Here is a 16,255-nt window from a genome sequence, read left to right on the forward strand (position 1 = left end):
TGCTGCAGGTTGAGAATAACTGCTGAATAAATTAGCATCAGATCAGATAACATGAAATTAAGGACACAAATAAAGTGAATTGCAACATGGTAAATTAAAAACAAGTTGAAGACTTCCTAAGTTGAACATCAAGAGCTACATTTATTAAGGGGAAATACAGTTTCAATTCAAACAGAAAAAAAAATAAGACAAAGAAGTATTTTAAATATTTACATTTTGCTTTACCTGTATGTGTAACTTCACCGCAGCAACATCAAACAGAATATTTGATTAGAAGACTGGAAATTTAAAGTCTGTATTTTCAACCACAGCCCTGTTTTTTAGACTAGACTTTACAGAATTTAAATATGATCATTTGCTGATAATGGCATTTGCTTCTTAAAATAAAGGTCTCAAGTGAATATAAAATGGTCTATGACAAATTTAGTTGTTTTACTATGAGAAGTTTAGTTGTCTTATATTGCTCAGTCAGGACCCATTCACATAAAACAAATTCTGTAATAAATTAGAGATCTATAAAAGTAGGTGACTACTGGCTCTAATAATTTTGGGATCTTGTCTCCTAATATCTGATGATATTTGATGAATTCACCTAAACAGATTAAACTAAATACTACTATAACTACCTACAAATTTGTTCACACACACACAAATATATCTTAATTTAATCTGCATAAAATTTTTATAAGGCAGGTATGATTTTTTTCTTTTTTGTGACATTGAGGCTCAGAGTGCTTAACTAAAGTGACCATAGATTGGTTTTAGGTTTAAGTGTAATGGGTTTACATAAATATTTAGGACATAATCTGTTTCTTCAAGGAGCAGACTTTTTTTTTCTTCATGGAGCAGACTTTTTTAGCTAGGGAGCTAAAAATATATGCAGAGGAGACAAAATTAAATGAAAATTTGAATAAGAGTTTTGGACAAAGGAGGGAACATTACTGACAGTTGCAAAAATCCTTATACAGGTACAGTGTTCGAAAGAAGGAGCGATTATTTCAGGGCTAAGTGATGAGGAATTATTTCATGGAGGTGATAGAATTTGAATAAGATTTTGAAGGGATTGAAAAGGTAGTTAAGTTTCAGAGGAAGAGGCAATGTAGGCAGGGCAACATATCAATTAAAATGGATTAGGAATGAAATGGATATAGAGGAGTTCAGAGCACAGGAAGAGAAATAAATGGAAAAGTAATAACCATGTGTTTATTAGTTACCTACTCTGTGTCATGCCCATTTAAACTTTACCTGTATTAATTCATGTCACCTTCCCAACATCACTGAGGCATTCTTACCCCATGTCATTAGCGAGGAAACTAAGGTTCTGAATGTATAACCAACTTGTGCAAAGTCACATAGTAGTTTATGGCAGAAGCAAAATGAAAATTGGTGGCTAGAGCCATAGCCCATGTTCTTGACCATTATGCAGTACTGTTTTCCATGATCATAATAGTGATCTGGCACTCTTCTACACATTACAGCTTAACTCATTACAGGATGGATTGGCTGTCTACATATAGGCATTAGTTTTACATATACCCTGGGTAAGAGGAACTCATGGTCCTAGTTTATTTGAGGAAGTGAAACTTAGCAGTCATATTATGGATGAAAAGAAGACATGAAATATATCAAATATTTTGCATCCTATTATTACTATGACTATCATTAAGAAGTATGTTTTATATTAGATAATACCTTTCCGGCATAGGAAATAATTTTACTCAATCACTGTTATAATTCTTGTTCCCATAGTATCTAGCCCAGCACATGCTATCACTAATGTCCTTTCAAAGTCCTTCCCCTCAGATAGAGTATAGTCCCGTTCAAATTCTGATTTCATTTTATTGTACCTGTGACCATCTCCCTCACATCATATTCTCACTTAAAATATTCCTCCCCATTCATCATAGGGCATGATTTTGTAAAATATTTTAATTTATTTTATTCCTTCAAAAAAATGTATATTTTCTTTGTCTCTCACCTGCGTTGTGTCCCTGCCTCTTACCTATTTTTAGGCATGTACTCAACTGGGGGAAAGAAACACATCTAAGTTTTTTTTTTGTTTTTTGTTTTTCCTTAATAGATCTTTATTGGAGTATAATTGCTTCACAGTACTGTGTTGGTTTCTGTTGTACAACAAAGTGAATCAGCCATATACATACATATGGGCAGAGGACCTAAATAGACATTTCACCAAAGAAGACATACAGATGGCTAAGAGGTACATGAAAAGTAACACATCCAAGTTTGAAGAAGCCCACATGGCTGCAGGTAATTTTATTCCTATGCTACATTCCCCTATGGGCATTCTTACTGGAGATGTGTATCTCTTTGAGACATGGAGAAAAACAATCTCCCAGCAATACAGGCTGATTCAAAAGTTCTGCCAATCATCAACATGATAATTTTAGCTAAGGTATTTTTCTTCTGTGTTCTCATCTGTGACCTACTGTGAATGAATCATGATTTGGGAATTAACTGGTTATAAACCAGTAATTTTTTTGGTTGTTGTTTCTTTTGTTCCTCTTTATTGGGAAAAAGTTTTTATTGTTGTTGTTTTTGTTTTGTTTTCCATATTTAAAAGCTAAATGGCATAAATGGATATCCAATAAATTTAAATTACTTCATCGGTTGAGAACATTTATTGAACATACATTGCTGCTATGCATATTTGGCAATATATAACTTAAAACTTGATTAACAGCAAATGGAAGTTGAACCAGTGCTTGAAAAAAGTCTAAAGCGTGTTCCTTGCCAAATGTTTCAGACGATTTTACAAAGTGGTATGAAGTGTATGAGGTATAAAGGAAGGAAAAAGATACATAGGAATGGCAAAGAAAAAATGGATTAAAAGAAAATAAAGGCCTCAGTTATGTGTCACATAAATACTTTATTGAGTGACTGAAGAATTATTTGAAATCCTTATATTGGGAAGCTCAACACATAACCACGTTTACAAGACACTAACAAGAATCTGAGAGATGTGAAATTCCAGACATATCTGAGTAAAAACAGGATTTGCTTTAACAAAATAATTAGTCTCAAGGAACTTTCCCAGTCTTCTGAGGCAATTGCTTTCCTTAGAACTATTAAAATATCTCAATGAAAAAAATCAATAAAAGAAATACATCTGGCTATAAAAAAAAACCACTTAAAAGGTGGTGGGCATCTATGGTTACAGTAATCCTATTAAATGCTAAACTTCAATGCCTCAATCAAAACTTTGAAGTTAATATTTCATTAGGATAAAAAGTGAAAGAGCCAAGAGGAAAAAAAATTGATACTTTTACTGCTCCTTTTATCTGGATACATTTTCTCTGGTGCTGAATTCATAGTAAGTGAGTTAACACAAATATTTCAAATAATAAATAGAAATTCGGGTTCACTGAAGATCAGCTTTGACAAGAATCTACTAAAATATAGGACAAATACTATTAATATTAGGGAAATTGTTAATCACATTATGGCCAGTTTTCTCTTTAGCCTGAAATTAATAATAATCTAATAGAAGAAATTCAGATATTTATGATCACACACACATGCATAATTTGCCATTGTACTTACTTTTGGTCACAACACCTTCTAAGTGAATGATGTTAGGATGGTCAAATTGCCCCATGATACTTGCTTCACCCAGGAAATCTCTGCGTTGCTTTTCAGTATAGCCTACTTTAAGGGTTTTAATTGCCACAGGTAATTCTCTTTTTCCTGGAAGTTTCAAACGTCCGCTACAAACTTCACCAAATTCACCTTGTGATAAAGATATAGAAAACACAGAAACTCATTACAAATCCCTACTCTAACAGTAGTCTAAAGTTCTCTTAGAATAGTAAGCTTTAGATAAAACAGTTGAAAGGGAGTCAAACTTCCTTATCTATGTTAAATTAATGGTGCATTGGGAAAAATCATTTACAGGTGATCGTAAGACACATTGGGGGCTATTAGTTTCATCTCTCTCACCTACAGAAACCTTAATGGAAACATTAGAAAGAAATTAAAAGCAACTGACTGAAAATCACTTCCTTCTTCCTTGCTTTCTACTCTAGCAGTGACACTAATGAGAAAAGAAAAAAGAAAAGGGCCATAGCAGGACAAAAAGGAAACAGTCTTAAGGAAGAGATGATTCATAAGTAGAATAATTGGGTGCTTGAATTTTGTAAATATTTTTGGGTATTAAAAATTATATATATTATATATGAAATATAATAAACAGTAGATGGTGAAAAACACTATGTTTGAATATACATTTTTGCTGGTTTTTTTTTTCATAAACCAAACATTTGTTGGTTTAAGTATGAGCTAGGCAGAAGGTAATATTAAAATATGGTCAATTATATACCACCTTGAAAGCAAGTCAATTACAAAAGATTAAAAACATTCTGAGTTAGATCAGGACATTGATATATTACATGTTATAATATAAACACAAGTTAAAAGTCCGAGTTAAACACACCGTCTTACCCGCTCCAATAACTCTTTCAATGGTGATGCATGAAGCTTCTATCTCCTTGGCGAATTCATGGACAGCTTGATTGGGATCCTCATAGGTGTGTGGATCAATATAAGTTCTTACTCCTGGCAGTTTAACTGGAAAAATAAATGGGCATTACAATCGAAGTGCTTGTGATGGATGAGTGAAATTATAAACGTTATTAATGTACAACTATGGCTTAAATCCCCAATTCCTAGAAGTGACAGAGCTGCAAGGACAGACCCTCTCCTGAATTATAGGAGTCGTTTGTACGGCTCCTCATTTTTATAATTTTAGAAATCTGGATTGTTGGCATGCACAAGAAGAAGTGCATATGTGATGACGTATTTGCATAAGGACATCTTTCAACACTAATGTTCAGGAGTCAGTCTCTGAGGCAAACGAAGACACTTTTGTTTACTAAACTGGACAATGAAATACTACTGGTTTAGTTGTTGGTTTGTTTTCTTATGCTTTCCTTAAAATCTCATCATGTATGATTAGTTTAGGCTTTACAAAAATAATTTAAAATAACTTTTCTGGTGCTTTGGTCCTATAAGACTGACAAAGAAGTCAAGAAGAAAAGAGAAATTCACTCTACTGTTGCTGCAGGGCATTATGCAAGTCTCTTATGCTCTATGAGCCTCAGTTTCATCACATTTTAAAGGCTACCGATATTACCCTCACAGTATTTTTTGATGATAAATAACATTAAATAAGATAGTACTGTGAAAATGGACTCAAAAATGCTTTGCAGCATGAATTATGGCTTTCATGATTTTGACTTTCATGGTCATGGCAGACTGACAAAAACAAAAAAACCTTCTTTTTGTCATTTACTTGGCAAATCAACTCGCACTGTACTATTTATTAAAAAATGAACATATTAAAATAATAATAAAATTAGAACCCATTTAGGCAGATTTGTTTTTAAATTTTTTATTATTGGAAAATTTTAGTTACACAAAGGTAGAAAGAATGGTTTAATGCATCTCCATGTACCCAGTTTAAAACTGTTATCAATTCATTAGATAGACATTTAGTTAATGATTTTGAAGGAAGGGATTTTGTAAATTTCTTAGACTTAATTTGTCCCATCCTCTTTTTCTTTAGAAGTTTATAATCAGTATGAACAATAATATCAGAAAATCATATTTCCTATAGTAGTTCTCATTACGTTAATCACATCTGAGAAAAAAAAGGCAAAAGTCTTAGGAACACTTTTCATTCTGGGTTATTTGATAAAAGGATTATAAAATAAACATCTTGATTTTATAAAGAGCAGAAACTCAAACTATCTGCTACTCATGCTTGTGATTAATAGTTCGTCTAGCTTCAGAGTTTTAAAAAACATTTTGGCATGGGAGGTGACTGAAACCCATACCAGGACTGACTTGTAGGGTCATCAGCTCTCTGCTTTGACTGTGATATGGTTGGAATGGGGCTAAAGTCTCCATGTTTCTTGGTGTTTCTATTTTATTTATCTTCCACCCTTGTTCTGTGGGTTCTTTATCTTGAAGGACACAGATAACAGGCCACGGAGTCTAATATGTTTGCTTGAACAGCCTTTTGGCACTTTTCAACTTAGTTTTCTGGGAAGACCAGAAAAAAGCCCACCAGTGATCCGGATTGAGGTGGGCATCCTAGCTATGAGACTGTGAATGTTTGGGTGGGTTTCTTCCCTTTGGGGTTTCTGTTTCAGTAAAACGAGGCTTTTTGGTATAGTGATATAGTGGAGAAAATACAGCCTTTAGAGTAGAAGAGACCAGTAAAAAAGACCAGTGTTTGAATTTCCTCTCCATGGTTTTTATATTTCTCACCTGTAAAATGGGTTGTTTCAAGAAAAAAATTATTTTAAAGCACCGAGGGCAGTGGCTGGCACTTAGCCAAGTGCTCAATATATTGTGGCTACTCTTATGATCAAAATGAGGAAGCTGCAAGCAGAAAAATAGGCAAGGGAAATGGATAGGTAATTCACTCACTAAGAAATATAACTGGCCAGGAAGTGTATACTCAACCTCACTTGTACCACTGTTTTTGCTCATCAAATTGACAAACATAAAAATATACATAATATCCATTGGTGAAAGTTTAAGCAAATGGGCATTCTCCTATACTGTTCATAAAGCCTCTTCTGAGGTAGTTTTGATAATATCTATCAAATTTTAAATGCATTGCTCTTTTTTTAAAAAAATTAATTTTATTTATTTTTGGCTGTGTTGGGTCTTCGTTGCTGAGCAGGCTTTCTCTAGTTGCGGCGAGTGAGGGCTACTCTTCGTTGCTGTGCGCAGGCTTCTCACTACGGCGGCCTCTCCTGCTGCGGAGCACGGGCTCCAGGCGCACGGGCCTCAGTAATTGTGGCACGTGGGCTCGGTAGTTGTGGCTCGTTGGCTCCAGAGCGCAGGTTCAGTAGTTGTGGCACACAGGCCCAGTTGCTCCGCGGCATGTGGGATCCTCCCGGACCAGGGCCCGAACCCGCGTCCCCTGCATTGGCAGGCGGATTCTCAACCACTGAGCCACCAGGGAAGCCCCTGCATTGCTTTTTAACTCAGCAATTTTGTTTCTAGGTATCTGTTATATATAAATATACACATGAGTATACAAACATTTATTGAACTATTGTTTTTAATAGAGAGAACTGGAACAATATATTATAGAACATTGTAGTATGATCCTATTTATGTTAAGAAAGATAACTGAGTGTGTGTATTTTATAAATGTATAAAAAGAGGTCTGGGAGGATATACTTCATAAGATTACTTTTAGGGAACGGAGTAAGATTAAGGGATAAAGAGAAATTTTTACTTTATATTCTTTATTCTTCCCATTTAGGCAGATTTTTAAAGCTCATTATTAAAACTTGATTTTCTGCATTTCTTAAAAGTGTAGTCTTTTTCAAGTCATTTGAACCAAGGTTGCTGCTACAGGATGTCCTCAGGGAAATTCCTACCAAAATGTTAGAAAAAGAAGAAGAAATTTATTCATTTAATCTGGTGGTGTTATTTAATGACATATTTCTACTGACTGTTGCTAGGAATTTCTACTGACTGTTGCTAGAATTGGTCTGGAAATTTGGTTTGAAATATAATAGCTTTTTATATTAAGCAAAAAGTTTTTATTTTAATGATTGTAATGAAAGTATGCTTTAAAGAATTGAAAAAGCCATCCAGCTGTTGCCTAGGGTCAGCAGGCAACACCACAAGCCCATACACTTTAGAGGAATGTAACAAAACACTTACACTTTACACTTTTTATCCCAATATTTTTGGTCAGTTATTACAAATCTCTAGCCTGAAAAGAAGCCAAAATAACAATAAAGTGTCCCCTACTTTGTTTTATCTTGATTTTTTTTTTTACAGTTTGCTTACTGTGCCCATTATGAAAATGCATCTTTTCCTCTTCTGGATCTTGTTTTGCTTTGCTGTAACCACACCGCCTGGAACAGAGTAAGCTACGATTAGTCACATCTCCAAGTGGTGAATCACATCCAGCCCAGAAGCAAGCAACACAGTTGAAATGATTGCAACCTTAAGTGATTTTCACACCAGCAGTATGAAATAACACCAATACTCTTTTGTATGAATCGAATTTCCCCAGCTAGTATCCCTCACTCTTGCCCAGATTTCACTGAGAAGTCTGAAGCTCTCCAAACCTATTTTTAAACATGACTTCACCATATACCATACACCAGACATTTCTCTGTTCCCTTTTTCTTTTACTGTTTTTTTTGCCACCTCAGAGGCCCCTGCCTTTTCTCAGGATGAACTGTCCCAAATATGTCTCTGATTCAAAAGTCTCCTCCTTTCAGCGCCTTACTTCATTATTCTGTTTTACTTATTTCTCTTGTTTTGGAGTCTTTAGTGTCTCCACTGGTCTCCTGTCAATCTATCCATTTCCATCAATTTAATGAATACATCTATCCCTCTGGTTTTATTCTTTTGAGAGTTATACTGTTATTCCCTGTGGATTTATTTTCTAGGAATATTCCACTGGCATTCAAACTCAATAGACCTGAAAAAGAAAAGAGTATCTTTTTCTTGACTTTCAATCTTGATCTGCTGCCTTCTTTTCCTCTTAATAACATTTTCATGGCTTTGGTACCTTAAGATCAAAGTCCTGTTCTCGTGTACCTCACAACAAATTAGTTACCAAATCCCAAGCATTATATAACATAAAAGTCTTATGATCCACCTCTTCCATTTCACTAGCTCTATCTCTTCTTCAATTAAGGTCTTGCTGTTTTTCATTTGGGTTACTATCAGTGCCTCTGAACTGATGCCCCTGCATTCTATAACTGCTTTCCTAAACTATACTAGACATGGCTGTAGCCAAATTGCCATAAGTAAGGTACTTTTCTATTGTGTTAGCTCTCTTCTGCAAAGTCTTCAATAAAATAATAAGGTAAAGATTCCTAAACGTAGCCCCAATGCACATTTCCCACATCATCTCTGAGACATTTCTCCGTGCTTCCGTATGTTCCTATATACTGGTTCCTGCACTTAGGATGCTCTTCTTAACAATTTCCAATTATCAAAGTCCAGTTCAAGTGTTGCCTTCTTCACATTTTTTCCCCCTAATACCCTGGATTAATGCAATCTTGCCCCCTCTGAACTCAGTAGCTTTCTGTATCCCTCTCATGGTGTGACTGCCATTCTACAATGCAACATAGTCATTTGAGAATGTTTTTTGGCTCTCTTGCTATTGTTGTTAGTTTCTTAAATGGCAGCAACTCCCATTCATCTATAAATTTCTGAAGTGACCTGGCACCTGGCTCAGAGTTGGCCCCAAAAATATTCGTCACATTGATGAATGAATAAATGAATGAGTGGATGATATTCTGGTTGAGTCTACATAAGGACAAGTGTTTGGAGAGAGAATACGCTGATGAATACTAAGGTATGTGAATAACCATATAACATTAAAACAGCTGACCAAAATAAAAATATTTAAATTACTTTTAGTGAAACTCTAAGGAAGTGAATTTATTATTCACAAGCTCTTATAACAAAATTGAGTTTATTAAAAACAAAATTTCATTTACTTCTGCATAAAGAAAATACAGCCAAAGTGTCAGATGGACAAAATATTTTCATTACACAGTTGACTGAAAACTACTATATGATGTAAACGAAGTGGCCAATTGACATGCACTGAGGACTGTTCCTTGGTTTTATATTCTAAAATGTTTCTTAAATATGTGTATATTTTGATATAAAAATGAAACCTATTTTATTCTCTATCTTTCTTAGTGTATAATTACATATATTATACAACATAGATAACAAAACCTTTCCTTGTGCCATTTTTGAACAAAATGCAATTATCTTAATTTTATTGTGTTAAAGAACTGGCAGTTTATTAGTAAAGTACAGCTAGGAAAATTTAAGTAAACTTGAAGTAATATACTTAATACATATAGTGTTCTTGGGTGAGGAAAATTACACAATGAGGAACTGGTGGTTTTTCAAATTTTATTCATAATATGTAGATGCATTTGTCACTTAAGAGCCCTTAAGACATCTTGAATCACCTCACCACAGTGAAATGGAGAGAAAAAAATGAACACATGATATCATCCTGAAATAATAGTTGGTCTATTCAAGCTGACATTTAAGATATTTTAATACATTGTTCATATTTTTTAAATATTACATTATTCTTTCAATCTTTAATGTATGTGCCTCTAGAGAGAAGTTATTGATACTGTTTATTTTTTTTACCAATGTTCTAAATACAATTGTGTGAAATCATCCTGAGCTTTATGTTATTTAAATAATACTGACAAAAAACTTTGTTAGAGGAATTCTAAAGATACCTCAAAAGTATACAAGTTCTTGCAGTTTACATTAGAAAACAAACATCCATTCCAACTTTAACTCTCCTACCTTCAAAAAAAAAAAATCAAGCTTTGAAACTTATATCCTCAAATAGTCTTTATCATTAAATAAGCTTCATGGATATTTAAATTGCATGCAAATGCCTCATATGAAAATGGAAATAAAACTTTGGATCTCATCTAAAAAATGATTTGGGAATACCATGGTGAGGAGTTGTTAACATTTTAATACCTAGGGTGAGAGTCAAGAGGGCAATAAGAAGGAGTTATTTTTGACTACAGGCATCTCAAGACTTCTATAACATAATACAGCTGCATGTCACACTAACATAAAAAATTAAGTTCTGGAACACCCCAAAGCAACATTAAAACAAACCTCAACAAGATACAGCAAGTAGAAGTGCAGCTGGCAGAGACTGGCACTCAAGCAGTGGTTCAGCCTTTCTAACAAAGCATCGCAGGGAGCCTGTTCATTCAGTATCATCTTCTGTACCTTGTCCAGATGCAACATTTTAACTCAGCATACACTAGAGTCAATAAATATGCCATTCTGTACATCAATTACAACTCCTATCTTCTAGAACCGATTTCTTTTTCAAACGGAAAAGAAACAGTTTCTTCATTTTGCTTCAGTCACAATTTTAATGAACTTTGATATCATTTTACTAAAAACAACTGTAGTGCAAGTAGAGGAATCATCTTCTAGCCATTTATACTTATTTTCTTCTAGAAAACAATGTTATTTTATTTTTTAGTAGTAGAGGTGGGCATGAGAAATCATATTAAGTGTAAGCATAATTCATCTTCATAAATGAATGTTTATTAAAAGGTATGAGAGTGATGCTTCCTATATAAGTGACTCCATTGGTAATTTAGAAATCAATCTATTTTCCCCCATTTCTATCCTAAGGATTTAAATAACACAGCCTTGATAATATTAATGCAGATCTTAAAAACTTGGCCCAAGCCACAACATCTAAATTTGAATATTTGAAATTTCTGTAAGACATGAAATAGTAAACAATAATCTTTATGAATGGATGGATGTGCCAATGAGTAATGTAGTTCTTGGATGTAAATTAAAGATTTGATAATAAATTAGTGGTATGAATGTCAAGCCCTCCAGAGTACCAAGTGAAGCACAGAATCAGAACTTTACTAAATGACACCATTATGGACAATGAGAAAAGAAGAGTGAATGAAAGAGCAAAAGGAGATTGTAGATCCTTACTCCACAATAACCTCCACAAAATCTGATTTTTCCATTGCTTTAGCCTATGGAAATAAACACTGAATAAACACTTCTTTCCCCTTAATTCTAAATAAGGTGGGGAGGGGGGAATGGTGAAAGAAGGAATGTTTTTGCATTTTGATGTCTTTGAAAGAGTGAGCATATGCAGTGCCTGGCTCAGAAATGGACAAGCCTATGACTGTTCCTCTATTATCCAGATGGATTAAGAGATGCTTCACCATACTTTAAAGCAAAAATATTCAAAAGGCAACGCTGGAGCAAACATTAGAGTCAATATGTGTTGCTTATGGAAAAGAAAAATTCCTTGTATTGTAGCCTCTTTTAAAAACACATTTCTCCATATATGCACACTCTTTTGTTCTGACATAACGACCTCAACCACTGCATAATGTTGTGTTTAAGAATTTTATGCTGGAATCTTGAAAAAAATAAGTTACAGTTTTTTTGGGAAATAGTTTGACCTTTTCACTTCAAGAGCCTCTACAACTGTAGTTTGAATAAAACCTCAGTTAACTCAGCCCCCATAAAATAAAGAAGCATATGAAGATTAGCCTATTAAAGTATCTAATAAATACTGAAAATAGATTGTTTTATTTTACAGGACCACATTCTTCAATAAGAATGTGAGTGCAAATGCAGAAAAATGGGACATTGTATATATAGGCTGTCTTGCTAGCATTTGTATACTAGGGTACTGGATTTTGAGTTCCTTACAGAGAGATGTAAGTTACACAAAAAATGCAACTGATTTATTATTATTTACTGAAAATTCTCAGACATACTTCTCAAAGAAAATGTACATGTTTTTGAAAACATGCCTTCCTTGGATAGGGGAATGGAGTGATGATTATACCACACAAAATGAGGGCACAGCTCGCTGTGTTCCCATCTCACATTCTTCCAAGGATACTAACCACCCTATGATTAATGGCAATGTGAGAAGCTAGCTTATTTCTTATTTTATGCCTTATATATCATTTTTAATTTCTATATTATAAAAGACAAATAAAAAAACCCTTAGAAATAATACTTCCAAAATAATGTAGTACATATGAATTTGTAAAGTTTTTCATTAATAACCTCTTCAAATCCTTTTAGAATTAGCAATAAGAGAAAGACTTGAATAATTTGGAATACTTCAGAAAACTCAAAGATGAATTATAGACTCTTCATTATTTAGTTAAAATTTAATTACCTTAGAATTTTGATATAAAAACACATTTCATAAAGTATGACATGTAAGTATTGTGTCTCCCTGTTTTCAACAAATTTTGTTCTAATGTGAGAGTAGGTAATTTCCTACTAATTTTTAAAATAGTTCATGGATGTGACCATTGGATTTCTCAGTTAGAGTAGTCCCACTTAATATCTCCTATGGTCTGAGGTTCCACAGGTATTACAAAAAAGGATTTGGGAGCAGTTCATAGCAAGCCCTCAGTTGGAATTTAATATATTATCTCTCTATATTGTGGGCAAGCCTCATATCTGCCTGCCAACAGCACTTTAAATGGTGGTCTAGAATTATAAGGATGATTTTATTCTCTATGTCTTTTTCTTAACTCTATAGAATGGAATATCACTTCCACATACCTCCCCGACAGAAATCTGTTGAAGCTGAGTGAAATAATCTGTTAAGTATGTAAAACTAAAACTTTGCTTACTTCAAATTTCAAGAAACTTTCAGTTAATGAATTAACTTTCAGTTAGTTCATTGAAAAATTAAGGTAATAATTAATGTTTCAATGTAATCCACAATCATTTTGTTCAGAGAAATATGTTTTGTTTTTGTTTTATTCTCTGAATTATGAGAGAAGTTAGAGTTTTTCCCTTGTGCTTCCGATTTTAAATAGTATTTAAAATAAATAATAATAATTTCTAAAAAAATGAGGTTGATTTTCTAAAAATCACAGAGTAGGTAAATGAACAAAATAAGAATTTAATATCTCTATTTTCAGAATAATGAACTCCACTTTACTTGCCACATGAATCCCTCAGAAGAAGTAGTAAGGGATATAAAAGCACTGGAAAGCTTGACAACTGATGAATGAAGGAATAATCTAACATATGTTTGAATTTAAGAAATGCAAGGAAAAGCTACTTTGGGACTATGGGAAATTTCAGAAGAACTTATAATAAACATTATGTTATAAATATATATTGGTTCCTGTAAGCACAAACAAAAATGAATATCAAGGGGTAAATAGTAACGTCATTTTAGAAATTGCACGAATTTATATCTTATTTACATTGAAGACAATCAATTCAACACTGGATGCTTGTAAAAATGGACGGGGTGAGGGTGGGAGGAATGAAAAAATGACTAGAGTCTCAAGCCAGCTGTGATGGTATGAAGTCAAAGACCACAGATAAAAAAAATACCCCTGCTAAAAATGTAGGCCGTCTTGGGGATAGGATGCCTAAAATCTAGGCATCTGGGTTTCATTAAGACATATTACAGAAATATCTTCCATCACTGGGTAGATTTCCATCAAAGCAGGAAGAATATTTTTAAAATTAACATTATGCATATGTGTAAAGATTTCACAACAAAGTAGGCAACTAGAGTGATGAAAAATAATTTGAGATCAAAGATAACAACATGTAATTACCAATTTCATCTTATAAATAGCACACAAGGCATTTGAAAAATAATGGAGTATGGTTTCCTGGCGGGAACTTTGAGAGTAAAACTCAGAACTCCATAGCCCTGCAGAAGATTTAATGTAGTTGAATTGCAGAACAAAGGATCTAGATCAATGGTTTTGAAATTATATTTTTCGGACCCTGAGATTTCCACAAGGTATATTAAGGTACTTCTAAAAGCCAGTATATTTACAATGGGCAATTTTAATGTATATGTGTTGCATTATATTAAGGTCAAAACCAATCACACATATTCATGAGTGGTCTTTCAAGAAATGAAAAACTATGATATTCCAAAATCTCAAAATGTCTATCTAACCTCTGCTCTGTAATTTTAAATATGTCTGTTCACAAATGATCAGAGAATGTTCCTTAGAAATTATTTATGTGGTAATTGACAAATGTTGATATGATTATACATACAAAATTAGGTGACAAGATTTTAGGTCAAGATTTCTTAGTATTTTACTGATTATAGTAGGAAAATTCTCAGCCCTTAATTTCCACTACCTAAGTTCTTTTTTCCTCCCCAATGCTTTAATCTAAGCAAATAGTATCTTTAACTGAAACCTCATATTGACTAGAAATTGTAAAATGGAAGTTGAGAAAGCAGAGCAATAAAAACATATTTAGCTTCCATTCTTCCCAACTAATAATTTTGAACAACTTTCTTGCTGTCTAGTTTATGTAAGCTCAATTAAAGTTTGTTTCTTTTGCTTTATTTTGTTTTGTTTTACTAAGAATGCATTAACAAAATTCTGGCTTTTCCATAAATCTTTGCACACAAATTGTTAACATTTTATTGGGTACTTAAGCACATTTGTGGCTCAATAATTTGTTTATTGTGTATACACACACACACACAAATACACATGCACACACACAAACACACTCATTGAATAATTGCTGACATTATTTGAAGAAAGATGTTAGAAAAAAAATTGTTTTCTTAGGTTTCCTGGTGTATGATTTGTGAAGAAAATGTTCCACCTTCCCTCTTTTCCTCTTTTCTTTTATTTCTTCACTTCATAAACTCCCTGAAGTCAACTACACAGTAGAAAGAGATACCATTTTTAAAAAAAAATCAAGCAATTTAGATCCAGCTGAAGTTAGTTTTCATCAATACTTTCTAAGTCACGGCTTTATAAATGTTCATACACCCATATCTTTGAGGTTTAGTTCAAGGTATGTCTGGATGTCATTTTTCTTTTCTTTCAAGATGTAAATTCTGCTTATTCTGCTTCAGTGATTTATCTCTTATAATAACCAAATTTGAGAGTCAAGTAGAATGAGCAATTCAGTGACCATTTTTAAGTTTTTCTATGGAGCAGTAAAAAAATAAAGTCACAGTTTCAAGCCATTTATATTATACTTCAGCCTTTGCCAGGTCTCAGGGCTGTTTTGTTTTTGTTTTTAGTCTGTCACTGAAGCCCTAGGCTCATACAAGAATTTCCTAAGGTAAATAATTCGGAACAAATCTGTACTTTCATATTAACTTAAAAAAATTTTCAAATATAAAAATTTCAAAAGATTGAGTAAAAAGATCAACAAATCTTATTAATCTGTGTTTGTTTACGCTCTCTTGTTCTCAGAAGATCATTGGTATCAATTCCACCACTTCTCACATCTATGCATGCATGCACTCTCATTCACACCACAGTTTTTTGAATCAACAAAAATTAATTTACACCTAGAGAACATGAGTAACAATTTTAAATGACCCAAGGCAGCCCTATAATTCTCTAAAATGCATTTCATCTCTTTTCTTGGCAAATTTTGACTACGAATAACAGCTCAATATAGTAGTAGAGGGATTTAGACTCCTTAATCTAGACAGAAATTATCTGGAATATTTCATTTTTTTACAAGGTAGCTCACTATTGTGTAGGAGAGTTCCTCTAGATCTGTGAAGAGTGTTCTTTGGTCTTATGTTCTAGCCTATAGTTTCATAGCTATAACCCAGATATATTTAGGATTTGCATTTGTAAATAATTAAGACTATCCCATTTGGACACTGATCCCAAAAATGTGCATATTTTTTACTTAATTGGTATAA

At 33.3% G+C, this 16,255-nt stretch overlaps 1 protein-coding gene across 10 annotated transcripts in view; it reads right to left on the bottom strand.

Moving 5' to 3' along the window:
• The window catches only part of EPHA5 (EPH receptor A5), a gene marked incomplete at its 3' end in the record, with an annotated part of 325,147 nt that overhangs the window by 37,820 nt on the left and 271,072 nt on the right, over positions 1-16,255 (bottom strand). For all 10 annotated transcript variants that reach the window (XM_079919474.1, XM_079919472.1, XM_079919473.1 and 7 more), the window contains 3 exons: positions 7,837-7,904; positions 4,459-4,584; positions 3,562-3,747 (listed from right to left, as the gene is read on the bottom strand). In XM_079919474.1, the coding sequence (XP_079775600.1) occupies positions 3,562-3,747; positions 4,459-4,584; positions 7,837-7,904 (380 nt within the window). The remainder of the gene's footprint in view (positions 1-3,561; positions 3,748-4,458; positions 4,585-7,836; positions 7,905-16,255) is intronic.

Source organism: Stenella coeruleoalba, assembly GCF_951394435.1.
Source record: "Stenella coeruleoalba genome assembly, chromosome: 4".
Taxonomy (NCBI): domain Eukaryota; kingdom Metazoa; phylum Chordata; class Mammalia; order Artiodactyla; family Delphinidae; genus Stenella; species Stenella coeruleoalba.